At 43.8% G+C, this 12,628-nt stretch overlaps 1 protein-coding gene across 1 annotated transcript in view; it reads right to left on the bottom strand.

The window, feature by feature from the left end:
- The window catches only part of Peli2 (pellino E3 ubiquitin protein ligase family member 2), a 139,724-nt gene that overhangs the window by 84,425 nt on the left and 42,671 nt on the right, over positions 1–12,628 (bottom strand). The window contains exon 2 of the mRNA XM_060382177.1: positions 7,510–7,639. Coding sequence (XP_060238160.1) covers positions 7,510–7,639 — 130 coding nt within the window. The remainder of the gene's footprint in view (positions 1–7,509; positions 7,640–12,628) is intronic.

The following is a 12,628-nucleotide window of genomic DNA, read 5'->3' as shown; positions in this document are numbered from 1 at the left end:
AAACTAGGAAAATCCCAGCATTCTAAATCAATCCATCACTCCTTCGTAGGTACTCAATGTAGGAATCACGAATCAGACTTCTAGTTTTAATTTAAAATATGTTACACAACATATCGAAACCTCCTTGACCGACTCATGGAAGTTTACAGAGGAGCGCCGATCAGGAATTGCAGTTTCAAATCCTAAAACCGTTAAGTGAAGCTGGTTTTAAGTATTTAAAAACATTCCCATATATTTCCTAGTATGAATACTAGGAAACTACAGTCAGGCATGGCAGGCTATGGCATCAACCATTCATCAAGTCATCCCACTAATTTCCATCTGTTAGTTGTTAGAAATTGTTAGCATGATCCCTTCTTTGCAGCATCTGCACAGGTGCCTCAATGTCTGAGCTAGGACTTGACTGCAGAAGCCTGACTCCTCCACTGCTCAGTCACCTGCAGGAAGCAGGCGAGTGAGTCCCTGCACACACGGACCCTGCGAGGCCAGACGACCTGCTCCTAGGCCCTTCTGCTCACTGACACACATTCAACACACCCTGTCTTGTTCTAACCACACTGAGACTTTCAAACCCGCCATTTCTACCATCACCCAAGCCATGCACATTACTTATTGGATGAGATTTTTACCTTTGCTCTACAGTATTCTGAAAACTGGTCAAATCCTAGGAGTCAATGATTTAAAAAGACACTATTAAAAGTTAATGCATTACTCATATTTGTAGTCAATAAAGTTTATGTTCATATAATTTGTTGGATAATTTAATATTTTTCTCCCAGAATTCGTACTTTTGTTTCTTTTCACATTTGGGTCTTTAATACATTCTGACTCAGTACCTTACTCTCACTCTCCTCTATGTGGTTTTACATGTGTTCTGTCATCAATTACTTGACTAAGTCTGTAATTTCTTATTCCTAAAAACAAGCAAAATTCACATATCACATAATTGTCACCCACTAAGGCCAAACCACTAAAAACTCTAACTGGCTAACTGCTTCCTCACAGTCTCTGCACAAGTGAATCTTCAAGCCTTCACAGGACATCTGAGCTAAGTTTATATAAGCCACAGCAGGCTCATGGAGCCTCAAACACCTCCAGGTTTTTCAGCACGCTATTTAACTCTATTTGATATGAAGTAATTTTTTTCAACATAAAATATTACAAGATTTCCACGATTTATCTTCCAGATCATTTATCTTCCAGATTTATCTTCCAAATCATCCAAGCAGAACAAAACCCCAGGGAGACAGCACCGATGAGACCCTTCCCACCACCTCCACTCTTGTATCACCTGTGCATAAGGCCTCCCTGTAAGGATGGCTCCTGGAAGCCATTTTTCTTGAATTCTTCTTGAAAACTGCAGTAAAGTTTAATATATTTCAGATGTCACTCCTTCCGGCTCCATGAAATGAGCAAAAGCTATCATGCCATCTCCAAAGTCTTTGATAATTGTGTTTTAAGTAAATTATTATATCTCTATGTGAAATGCTTGCAGTTTCATTGTTGATGACTCAAATTTTACTGCTTTGATTTTAAACGTTTTCTAAAGGGTATTTTTGTTTTGTTTTGTTTTTGTTTTGTTTTCACTTCAGTAGGTATGTTTTGTAATGATCGGGACCATGCATTTAAACTGAGGGGGTCAATTCCTATGAGAACTATTTTGGAAGTCCTGATACTCTGTCAGGAAACCATCTGAACTGCACAGCATGCTGGAACCTCTCAGACACCAAGTCTTTGCTTTATCCACACTCATTAATAAAGAGCTTTTGCAAGCTGCTACTCTAATCTTCAGAAGCTGACTTGTACTTATGTTTTTAATGAAGTAAGTGGTTTCTCGTTCTAGAAATGATTTGTTTTAGGTTTGTATTCGGCAGAGAAGCAAGATATATTCAGCTCTGTGGTTTATTACTTCTTTTTCTTCTCTTACAGATTTAGAATATTCATACTTACAGCATCTACATGAAAAAGCCTTATCAAAAACACTACTGCCTGAGTGATCATAAAATACCTCATTAATTAAATCTCCTATAGCAATTTCACTCATTAATTCTTGAACTTAAAAATATCAAAGAGAACAGACTCTGGTGACTGAGTCAGAAGGCTGAGGCGAGGGGACAGTGAGTTTGGGGCTAACCTGGACTACACATCATACCATGTCTCACCAAAAAAAAGCAAACAAACAGAGCAAACCAAACACCATACACTACTAACTGAAGAATTACAATACAGTGACAATAAAGGAAAGCCAAACCAAAGCTATATGAAGCCAAACTATTTACAAGCCTCAGCAGTGAGCAGTCTGCAGTCACTGACAGACTATAGCTCTTCCTGAAGCCAAGTCCAGCCCTGCTTCACAGTACCACCAAGACACACACTTCAAAAAGGGGACCTGGCTGAATCCCGCAAACTAGCTCAAGCCAATGTGCTCACACTGAACATGGCACCAGTTTTACCACTTCCCATGACTACCGTGATACTCAGTGACGCAGAAGAGTTTGAAGCCTGCACCAACTGCACCAGCTACTACAGCTATACCAACTCAAACACACTGCTGTGGTTCGGAGGAGGTCTGTTCCCGAAGGCTTCAGTGCTGGCAGCTTGGTGCCTGGTCTAGCAATGTTGAATGGTGGTGCATCTGTAAGAGACGCCATGCGAATACCACCCTCAGAATGAGTGAGTGCTGATCTTACAGAGCAGGTCAGGTCTCAAGAGACTGGGTAAGTTCCTGTAAGAACCAGCATCGTGAAGAACAGCTATAGGGTACCTGCTCCATTTCCTCACTGGTACATGCCCCGACAGCTCTTGACCTGTCCCCCTTCTGCATTTCCACCACACTGTGACGCCAGGATGCAGCTGAGACAAGCAAACCTCCTCCTAGGGTACCCAGCCTTACTACTTTCTCATAGCAACATACAGAGGGTAAAGACCCAGACTAAAGAGCAGCCCTGGACATGCAGTCATATTAATGAGACTCAATCATGTTCCAAACCATCACTCAAACACTAATATTTTCCATTATGAAATACACTGGGGAAAAAACGTGATTTCCAACTACTTTTAGAAAGTGAAGACACCCCCAAAAGGAGATTTCTGTAAAACAATCTAAGTAAAGAAAAACTATGGTGGGCTTTTCCATAGCAATGTTGCTAAATGTAACCGGTAGCTAGCAGAAATATCCGTTCTCCGGGACTGGCACCATCACTACTACCACTGTTTGTACTAATCTCCCCACATCATACAAATTCTCAGCTGCGTCATGCCATTCTCTCAGCTTCACACTCCCCCCACCTCCTGTTTCCATTCAGAAAAAGTCAAACCCTCCAGCTAGACCCTGGTCTCTTTGCTCTGCTGGTCAGCTCCACCCCAACATTTCCCAGTCAGCCAGCAGCTCCCGTGCCCTTACTCACAGACCCGTCCATGCCTATCTAGTCCGCATTTGTGCCTTTTTCCTCCCAGCACTTCCCACAATGCACATTTGTGTATGTATTCAAACAAGTCTCCACTGTTTGCCTACACTGGCCGATTAGCTCCATGCTGATGTGCTTGTTCGAAGCAGTCTATCCAGTACCTGGCATGATGCCTGGGCGTGGAAGGGGCTGGGTAAATATTTGTTGAATAAATGAATGGGTGAATAAATTATGAGGCCTTATGCCTATGTAACAGATCTGCCAGAAGTAAAACAGGACTTCTGATACTTTCTAAGTACATTATATAATCAGAGAATCCTGTATTATCCCAAGAGCAAATATGTACACAAATAAAGACTATACCAATAGAGATTATACAACAGCATAGGTTTGCCATCAGTTGCTGTCTCAGCTTAGACGCTGGCATTCATGGGCCACTAAGAAGCCCTCTCCTCATCTGCCTTTACTTCTGGCAAAGAGATATCTTTGTTCTGCACCCAAAGAGGGGGCGGGGGGAATAAACAAGGGCAATGGTGTCAGGAGAAGATTGGGCCAGATACCAGGTCATTGTCAGCATGGGCAGCAAGGAGCAGGGACAAGGCACGTCAGTAATGTCAACAGAGAAGACAGAAACTGCAACAGAATGGAGTCATTCCATTGCCTGAAAAAGATGGAAACAGTTACAAGGGTGCATCAGGAGGTGGGAGTTCAGGTGTCCCCCAAAGCCTACAGGCTTTTAGATTCAGTTAAATATGTAAATTAAAAAAAAACCAACCCTGTTCATAACTGAATGGAACTCTGAAGCAGAAAGGGACAACAGAGCAAGTGTAGCAGTAAGAATGGTATGGTCACACAGACAAGGGAGTGTACATCTCAGAGGCCCTAGAAGGGCAGAGCTTGTGACTTTTCTCTGGATGGTAGAAAATAGAACCAGTTCCTACTCACTGTATAGACAAAATTCTGTATTTACTAGGTACAAGGCCCTTGAGACAGCAGTATAAAGATGAATAAGGCTGCAACAGGGTAGTGATTAGAAATACCCCACATGAAGGTAGGGAGGGAGGAAGGGAGGGAGGAAGGAAAGAAGGAGGGAGGGAGGGAGGGAGGGAAGAAGGAAGGAAGGAAAGAAGGAGGGAGGGAGAGAGGGAGGGAGGGAGAGAGGAAGGAAGGAAGGAAGGAAGGAAGGAAGGAAGGAAGGAAGGAAGGAAGGAAAAGGTCCCTGATCCCTTTTATCTTCCTTGGCCACAGTGAGGCCAGGCTCAGCCTACCAGATTCTCTCCTGAAAATGGAAACCTTGAGCAGGGACATGGGCAGCTGAATCCAAGCCACTGCACAGTGAAAGAGCAGCCACATTACTAACTTCCCCTGAGACACACATTCTCTTCCCTCACAACACCGGGTTGCTCAACTTTCCCCTGATTCTTCTACCCTTCCCATCACGGTTTCTCTTCTTTTGTCCTTCCTACTTTTTAGCCAGAATTTGCTTATAACCAAAATACATTATGGCTCCTGCTTACTGTCAATTTGCTTAACTTGCAAATGAGTATCCAGAGGCTCTGAGGAAAAAAAAATGTTTTCAGATTACAAAGAAGGTCAAAAGCTGATGTGCCCGACTCTTAGTATTGTGGGTTATATGTTCAAATGCAGACCTGGACAACTACTAAGAGATACATGATTTAAATATTTTAAAGCAAGACCTAAGCATAAAGGTAAAATAATAAAAGCTAAAGTGGGCAGGAAGAGAGGTGGGGAAAGAAGAAGGAAGAGTCACTGAGCCCACATACCCCACAGCTACAATTTTTTATATCATCTCACAGAATGAGTCTAGATAATCAAAGCACGATCTCCTTAACACGTGTATGTGTGCGCAGGCAAGTGTGTGTGTGTTTGTTTTGTTAGGGGCCAATCTCAGGACTCTACACATTCTAAGCAAGTACTCTACCAACATGCTATAGCCCCAGCTTTCTGTAGCTTTTGTCGGCCATCGACTAACATAAAACCTCCAATGTAAAAAAGCAATAATGGGTACATGATGTAAAATTCACAAAGAATCAATAAAAATATTATGTTGGAAAGTACAGATTCAAAACAAGAATAGGAAGACAAATGTCAATGGCTATGCAAAACTGAAAGGGCCATATTTATACTACAAGAATATTTTTGGCACTTGTCACGTGCTCCAAAACACTTGTCTTGTTCTCTTTCTTCCCTGGATGCTTCAACATGTCCTGCACAGGCACCCATGTTTCATCCCAGAGGACAGTGCTGTTTAGAGAACGTGCAGAACCTTGGAAGGGAGGCCTAGCTGGTTGGGAGTCAACTCGACAAAGTCCTATTTTGTTCAGCCTTGGTTCCAGTACCATCTCTGCTTCCTGATTCACCATAAAGCAAAAAGGTTGTGCTGCAAGATCTAGCCACCAGGGACTGAGCCATTTGGTCACTGTGGCCTTACTGCCACCATAAACTGACATCTGCTGAAATGGCGCAGGGTAAGTTGGTTTGTCAGGCATTTCATTGGGATTAAAAAAAAAGAAAGAGTGACTAGTACAGCCTATAAAATGTTTCTCATGTCCTTGACCTCCCAAGAACTTATTGCTATTCTCTCTCTTCCTTTCTTCAGATCCTGGAAAATCTAAATTTACTTATAAAATGTCATTTTCTCTCAGTTTCTTTCTGTAGCCAAAAGTAATGTCCAGTCAAAATTAATCTTTCCTATCTCTTTGTTACTTAGTATTTTTTTCATTCACTCGTCATTATTAGTAAAGCATCTGAGCTTATACATTCTATCATATTCTCTCCATGGTACTGCATCAGGGCTTCTTGATATCAAAGTGTCCAGAGGCTGATCACAGTTAATGCTGTGCAGAAATACACACTCCAAGGAAGTGTCATGTTCTCTGAAGGCCGCTGTCCAGTAAAAACGGAGTCAGTGCTTGAATTGTCCAGGTTGTTCAAAGCCATAATATCTCTCTCTCTCTCTCTCTCTCTCTCTCTCTCTCTCTCTCTCACACACACACACACACACATACATTTTATAGAAAAGGCAAGTGTTATTTAGCAAAGAATTTAGGTATCACAGTGTATTATGAGTGTAATAACTTGCCAACCAGAAACTCAAGACTGTCCTCTCGCTTACATATCAGAAAACACAGAATTTAAAAAAGAAATTAACATTTTATTTATTTCAAACTTTGTCTTCGTTACTGTTTTACTGTTATTGTTATGAAGAGACACCATGACCAAAGCAACTGACCAACTCATAAAAATTGAATTGGGGGCTTGCTTACACTTTTTGCAGGGTTTTAGTCCATGATCATCACGGGAGGAAGGAGACAGTAGCTGAGAGCTTTACATGCTGATCCACAGGCAGCAGGCAGAGACAGAAAACGAGCCTGCATGGGCTTTTGAAGCCTCAAAGGCCATCCCCAGTCACACATCAGTAAGGCCACACCTCCTAATCTTTCCCAAGCAGTTCCACCATCTGGGGACCAGGTCGAATATATGAGGCTAGGGGGGTTATTCTGAGTCAATCCACCACAAACTTCCTGGGAAGAAATACCCACAGTGAACATCCTGCATCACTTAGACCTGTGTACTTCAGGTCATACTGATCCTGCAAACTTGATTCTAAGTAACATGTGGACAACGTAAAAACATGCAAATTCAATTCCAAGTAACATGTAGGCAATGTAATGACGTGCTGTGCTCAGTGCACAGAAGGAAAAGAACAGATCTTTGTGAAGTTAATACCCAGATTTATACAAACCTCTTTAAGATAAGAAGCACCACGTAGCTTTCAAACACAACAGCAACTTGATGAATGTTAGCCTCCTTCTTTCCTAAAAACATGGACTTCAGCCCTCCCCACCAGCCATCCTGCAAGGTCTCCAGATATATCAGCATTAACAACGTCCAATGGGAGGAGGGATGCTGTGGGCACCTAGCTGGTCAAGGCTAACCCATCAGAGTGCACAGCATAGCTCTTCACAAACATTCTCCAGTGTCGTGTGGCTGAGCAACTCTGCCCTCCATTAAAAAGACCACCAGAGGAAACAGCAGTTGATGAGAAATGTTCATATCACCGTTCACCACAGCCACCTACCTTGGATGCCTGTGGTGTGGAGACCACATGGATTGTGCTGGGTTTGACACCATTGGCCTTGGTCCGCTTATAGAGGGCAAATCTGCTTTTCCTCCTGCCCCTGTCACCATTAGGTAAAGCGCCATTGTACCTAAAGCAGAGACAAAAAGCACACAGTAGTTTGTAAGTTTTAAAAGTGTTAGGTGTAAACATTAGTGCAAGAGCAGGACAGGAAGGGTGAGAAAGCTGCTCACTGAGCCCTCACAAAAGCAGAGGGCTGAGAGCAGACTTCAGCTGCAATAAAGCCCAAATCACTTCCAGACACTTCATTTAAAAGTGATGGACAAGTAATCATGGGTTTCCTATTCTACAAAGACAGACTCTTCAAATCTTTTTCTGAAGAAACGAGGGTATAAATAAGCAAATGAGTATTCTGCAGAGACCATATGAACACTGGCTTGATTCAGCTAGTGCCATTCTAACAGGCCTCAGAAAAACACTTGAGAAATAGTTTAAATGAACTTGTTAGGAAAGAATATGCTAATTAAACCTCATCTCTTACTCGCAAATCATGTTAATGCTTTCTATAAGATCTTTATTCGTAAAAAGACCAAATTTAATTACTTTCTTTCTTAAAAGTTTTGAATCGTATATGCATTCTCATGTGTTTGAACCCTATACTGCTGGGTTAACAGAAAAAAAAAAAAAAACAACTACCACAAGAACGGCTTATACAAATTATACATGAACTTTACCCCACTCTAAAAAAATACTTGGAAAGTAAACAAGTCCTGAGGTAGACTGCTTATATTTAGCTAATGCCAAAGTTTCAAGAAATTCAGGATTACAGCCAGCAGTTTGGGTTTAACTGCATGTGGTAACCATGGATTAACGTCTGATCTCAGAATGTTTTAACCAGCATCCCATGTGGCGGTGCGGATTTGACTAAGACTCTTTGCTGGCACCATGGCAGAACCTCCTCACAAGAGCAGGAGTGAAAGGAATCATAAAATTTACTAGGATAAACACAGATGCCCAATGGTCCTCTGCGTGCACCAAAGAGAAGGGCCACAGATCTGGTGGCCTGTTCCTACTGTGAGGGTCCAGCAGACGTGCAGCTCTCCTCCACTTCTCCCCTCGACACAGCAGAGAGGTGTGGTGGTGGTGTAGGGAAAGGCCTGGGAACTGCCCAAGCTGGGACAAGGGGTCTGGGTATGTGTAAGAAGTGAGCCAATAGCTGCAGACGATGGTTTCACATCACCGATGAGTTATTTGTCTGTGCCGGTAACCGCTTTCCATGCTCCTCACAAAGGAACGCCAGCTACCTACAGATGTCTCTAGACTAAATAAATCATTTGTTCAGGTTTTAGGCCTCTCTTTTTTCCTTGAGGCAAGATCAGAAAAGTGTACATTTTGCATAAATCTACAATCACTTTATCAAGTACTCACGAGTAAACAATCACCATAGACTCACTTTAAGACATTTTGACACCACGTAACTCAGGACCTGCAGCCTATATTTAAGGAAACGTGTGAACCAATTAAAGCCAAGACAGGAAAGAACTGGGAGGAGCGTTTTCACTGCCGTGGACGAGACAACCTACAAGTTCTGTCAAGGTTTCCTGTCATACACGTTCTCAGCCACACACTCCCAGTCAGGGCTATTCGAATGTCACATTCCGGCTATGGCAAAAAGTGAGGGCAAACAGAATCCATAAGGGCTTTTATTGGTTCAGATGTATTCTAACCCTTATTCATGAGGTTCTTTTTCACAGCCTCAAAGCTATATCCAGCATGAAGGGAAGAAGTCAGAAACGCCAACACATGCAGAAACAATTTAATTTAAATTGCCTGCGTCCATGCATTGATGCACAGATACTGTAGGTTAAGCAAATAAACCAGTGCATGTACAGACTGCCTACTTAACACAGCTAGACAAAGACAAGTGAAAAATACTATAGTGAAACACTATAGTGATGAAAAAGCAACGGTGAGGACGCAACAAGTTTGTAATTAGACTGAGCTCCTAAGCCATTCATTCGGTATTTATAGAGCCAGCACGAGAACTACGATGATGAGGCCTTCTATCTGAAAGAAGGGGAAGATACAGCAGTGTAATAAGTGCGCGGGACAGGAGGCACTGGCAGCACACAGATCGGGGAAGACACTCTGGAGTCGTCTCGAATCCAAGGCAAAAGACTAAACGTGGAACACACACAAAGCAAGGACGACTGGGAAAATTCCAAGTTCTAAGTTCCAGAAGGGCTGTAGAAAGCTGGGAAAACAGACAGGATGAGACTACAGCAGCAGGTACTTCAGGACAAGTAGCTTGGTTTCTTATCCTAAAAAGGAGGATAGGGGGTCTGGGAGGATTTGCTCAGTTAGTGTGAAAGGGCATAGGAAGTAATCAGGTAGTGCAAGGTGCAGGATCAATGGAAGTGATCAGTGAAGAGCATCATCCTTGCCAGAGGGGAGAGGCAGTGGATAGATGGGATGCCACCCCCAAAATGATATTAACACATCCTGGAGCCTGTGAGTGGTCCTTTCAAAAAAAGGCAAAGGCTCTCAAGATGAAGCCATGTTGAATGGTTGGTGGGGCCTAACTCTAATGACAAGCATCTTGAAGAGGCACTCAGAGGAAGAGACCGTGCAAAGACAGAGGGGAGCCCCGAGTTATACACCTTGATCTCAGCCTTAAGCCTTCCGGGACTGTGAACACCTGTTGTTTCATGTCACGAGTGGAGCGGATGCTCATCTATTATAAGAGCCCAGGAAATCCCACAGGCTTAACCAAAGCGTAACAGTGGAAATGGGCTAGGGCATGATAAGGTTTAACATTGTCTTGAGCTGTTGTAAAAATCAGTGTCGCTAGGAAGTCCTACAAAATACAGAAAGCTACACCCCAGAGATTCTAACGCAGCATGGGGGGTGAGCTCCAGGGCCGTACCTACACAATGCTCCTCAGGCTGTATTTGTGCAGGAGGAAAATCCAAAACAATCCAACAATACAGATGGGGAAAGGAAAAAACCAGAGAGGCTCTGGCCTAGCCAACGTGAGGGTGCTTTGAAAATGAGCACTGGCATTATAGGTAATTCAGAGAAGTCATGCAGAGGACAGGAGCCCTGGGTCTGAGGGCCTTTGCCATGGGGTGTTAGCTAAAAATGAAGAGAATGAACAAGAGGACTGTTCAAGGAAAAGGGTGCAGAGTGGGGATGTAAAGAGAGGTGGAAGCAGTGCTTATAAATGGAAACCACTGCAGGAAACTACCCTCCTTAGGCATGGGCAGAAGGGCCAGGGCCAGGAGAAAGATCTACCACACAGACAGAACAGAACTCCCATGAGTACCTAACCAGTCAATGGGACATGTGAACAAAAAGATGCAATCATGATCTGGAAAAGAACAGGCCACTGGTGACCTCACCATTCTTACAAACTAAACAAGCCAATGCCTGCAGCCCTAGGCCTCCCTCCACTCTGGGCCCCATCCTCCAAGCAGCAGAATCCTAAGAAAGTGCTCTGCACCCAGTTTCCCACACCAGCTGCCCACACCCATCACACCCCAACTCCTTCAGCCTAGGATCATTTGATCTTTGTCTCCAGTGGAAAATTGCACGTGGTCATTGATCATGAATACCCGACGTCCTTCTACCCTTTCCCTTTCAAGGTCTCTTGGAGGCTTTCCTGTCAAGGAATGTGATCTGGTGCGTTAAAGAGGATCACAAATCCCTCATGACTGCCCCACTGAGAAGTGGAGTCCAATTCTCTCTTCCCTAAATACGTTGACCTTCCTGACTTATGACTTACTTGCCAACAAGATGCAGAACAGTCCCAAACTCCCCAGGCCACGTGTGAAGAAGCTCTGTGGCTTCTGCCTGGCACCCTGGGACTGTGGGACCCTGAGCTCCTTTCCCATCTGGTCCTGCTCCTCCCTAGAGAACTGTGGGTCCGGGGAAATCAAGGCACCTGGCACAGTGAACCGGAGACACACAGTAGGCACTGAATGCCTTGCTGCCATTTAGGCTAGCAGAGCATCTTTGGTATGGTAGGCCCAGGCCCACGTGCAGAAAGGCAGAATTCTGCTTGTAGAGGCAAAAAGGCACTGCTCACAAAAGAAGGTCAGAATGCCCTCTGCCTGGCAAGCCTTTCACAGTGAATCTATAGAAACAAGATGTCCGGGTGCTGCTGACTCATCCACTCCAGCTGCTGAACAGGGTGTTCCAATCTGAGCCCACAAGGTGCTTTTCAAGCTTCACATTTGAAAAAGAATTTGAGGATGTTTTTTTAAAAATCCATTTACCTAGTTGATGAGTGATTAAAAACTCTTCAAAGACATAGAGCAAACAGCTTGTCTTTGTAGTAAACTTATCTGGAATTTGGAAAAAATAATGGAAATCCTGGGGAGGGGGGTGTCTGTCCAGATATCAAAGGGATTCCCTTGGTTTACAATATAGAGTTCATACACTAATTCCCATCAGTATCATTTTTCTGTGCTCTTATTTCCTGCCAAGAAACCCTGATATGTGGGCACTGCTCCTGCACTAGTAAAATGCTCAAAATGGGAAAAGCGCAGACTTAATAGGTAGGAAAGGTCAGGCAGAACCCAAAGCCACATCCAGTCCTGTCCAACTCAAACCACACGCTTTCCTGTGACAGCAATGACAACTTAGCAGTTCAAGGCATTTCTTGACACGCAACACAGCGACACCATCTTGAAACAATGCCTGTCACCTGAAACATTCATTTGTCAAAAAAAAAAAAAAAAAAAAAAAAAAAGATCCTCAGAAAAAAACCAACATGGACAGAAGGAAGAGCCGCCATCCTGGAGTCATCACAGGGGCAAGGAGCTCCCACAGCAGCATCAGTGTGGAACGGAAGAGCCGTGGGCTCCAACAACATAGGCACCATCGGCATCCAACGCTCATGGTCCAGAGACAGACAGGGTTTTGTTACAGACTGAAGGCTCTGCCTTCCTTTCACTAATAAATCACAAGCGGCTACAGAACGGAAGAACAGGCTGTGACCCTAGGTTAAGAGGATGGCAGGCAAGGCCCTGGCTCTGACCAACCTGTGCCATGTGTCACCTGCGCTGAGGCAGCTTCCACTGACACCCACACGGAATGCATTGCTGCAGCTGGAGGA

This window comes from Meriones unguiculatus, chromosome 4, assembly GCF_030254825.1.
Source record: "Meriones unguiculatus strain TT.TT164.6M chromosome 4, Bangor_MerUng_6.1, whole genome shotgun sequence".
In the NCBI taxonomy this organism is placed as follows: domain Eukaryota; kingdom Metazoa; phylum Chordata; class Mammalia; order Rodentia; family Muridae; genus Meriones; species Meriones unguiculatus.
This window is presented reverse-complemented; position numbering and strand designations above follow the sequence as displayed.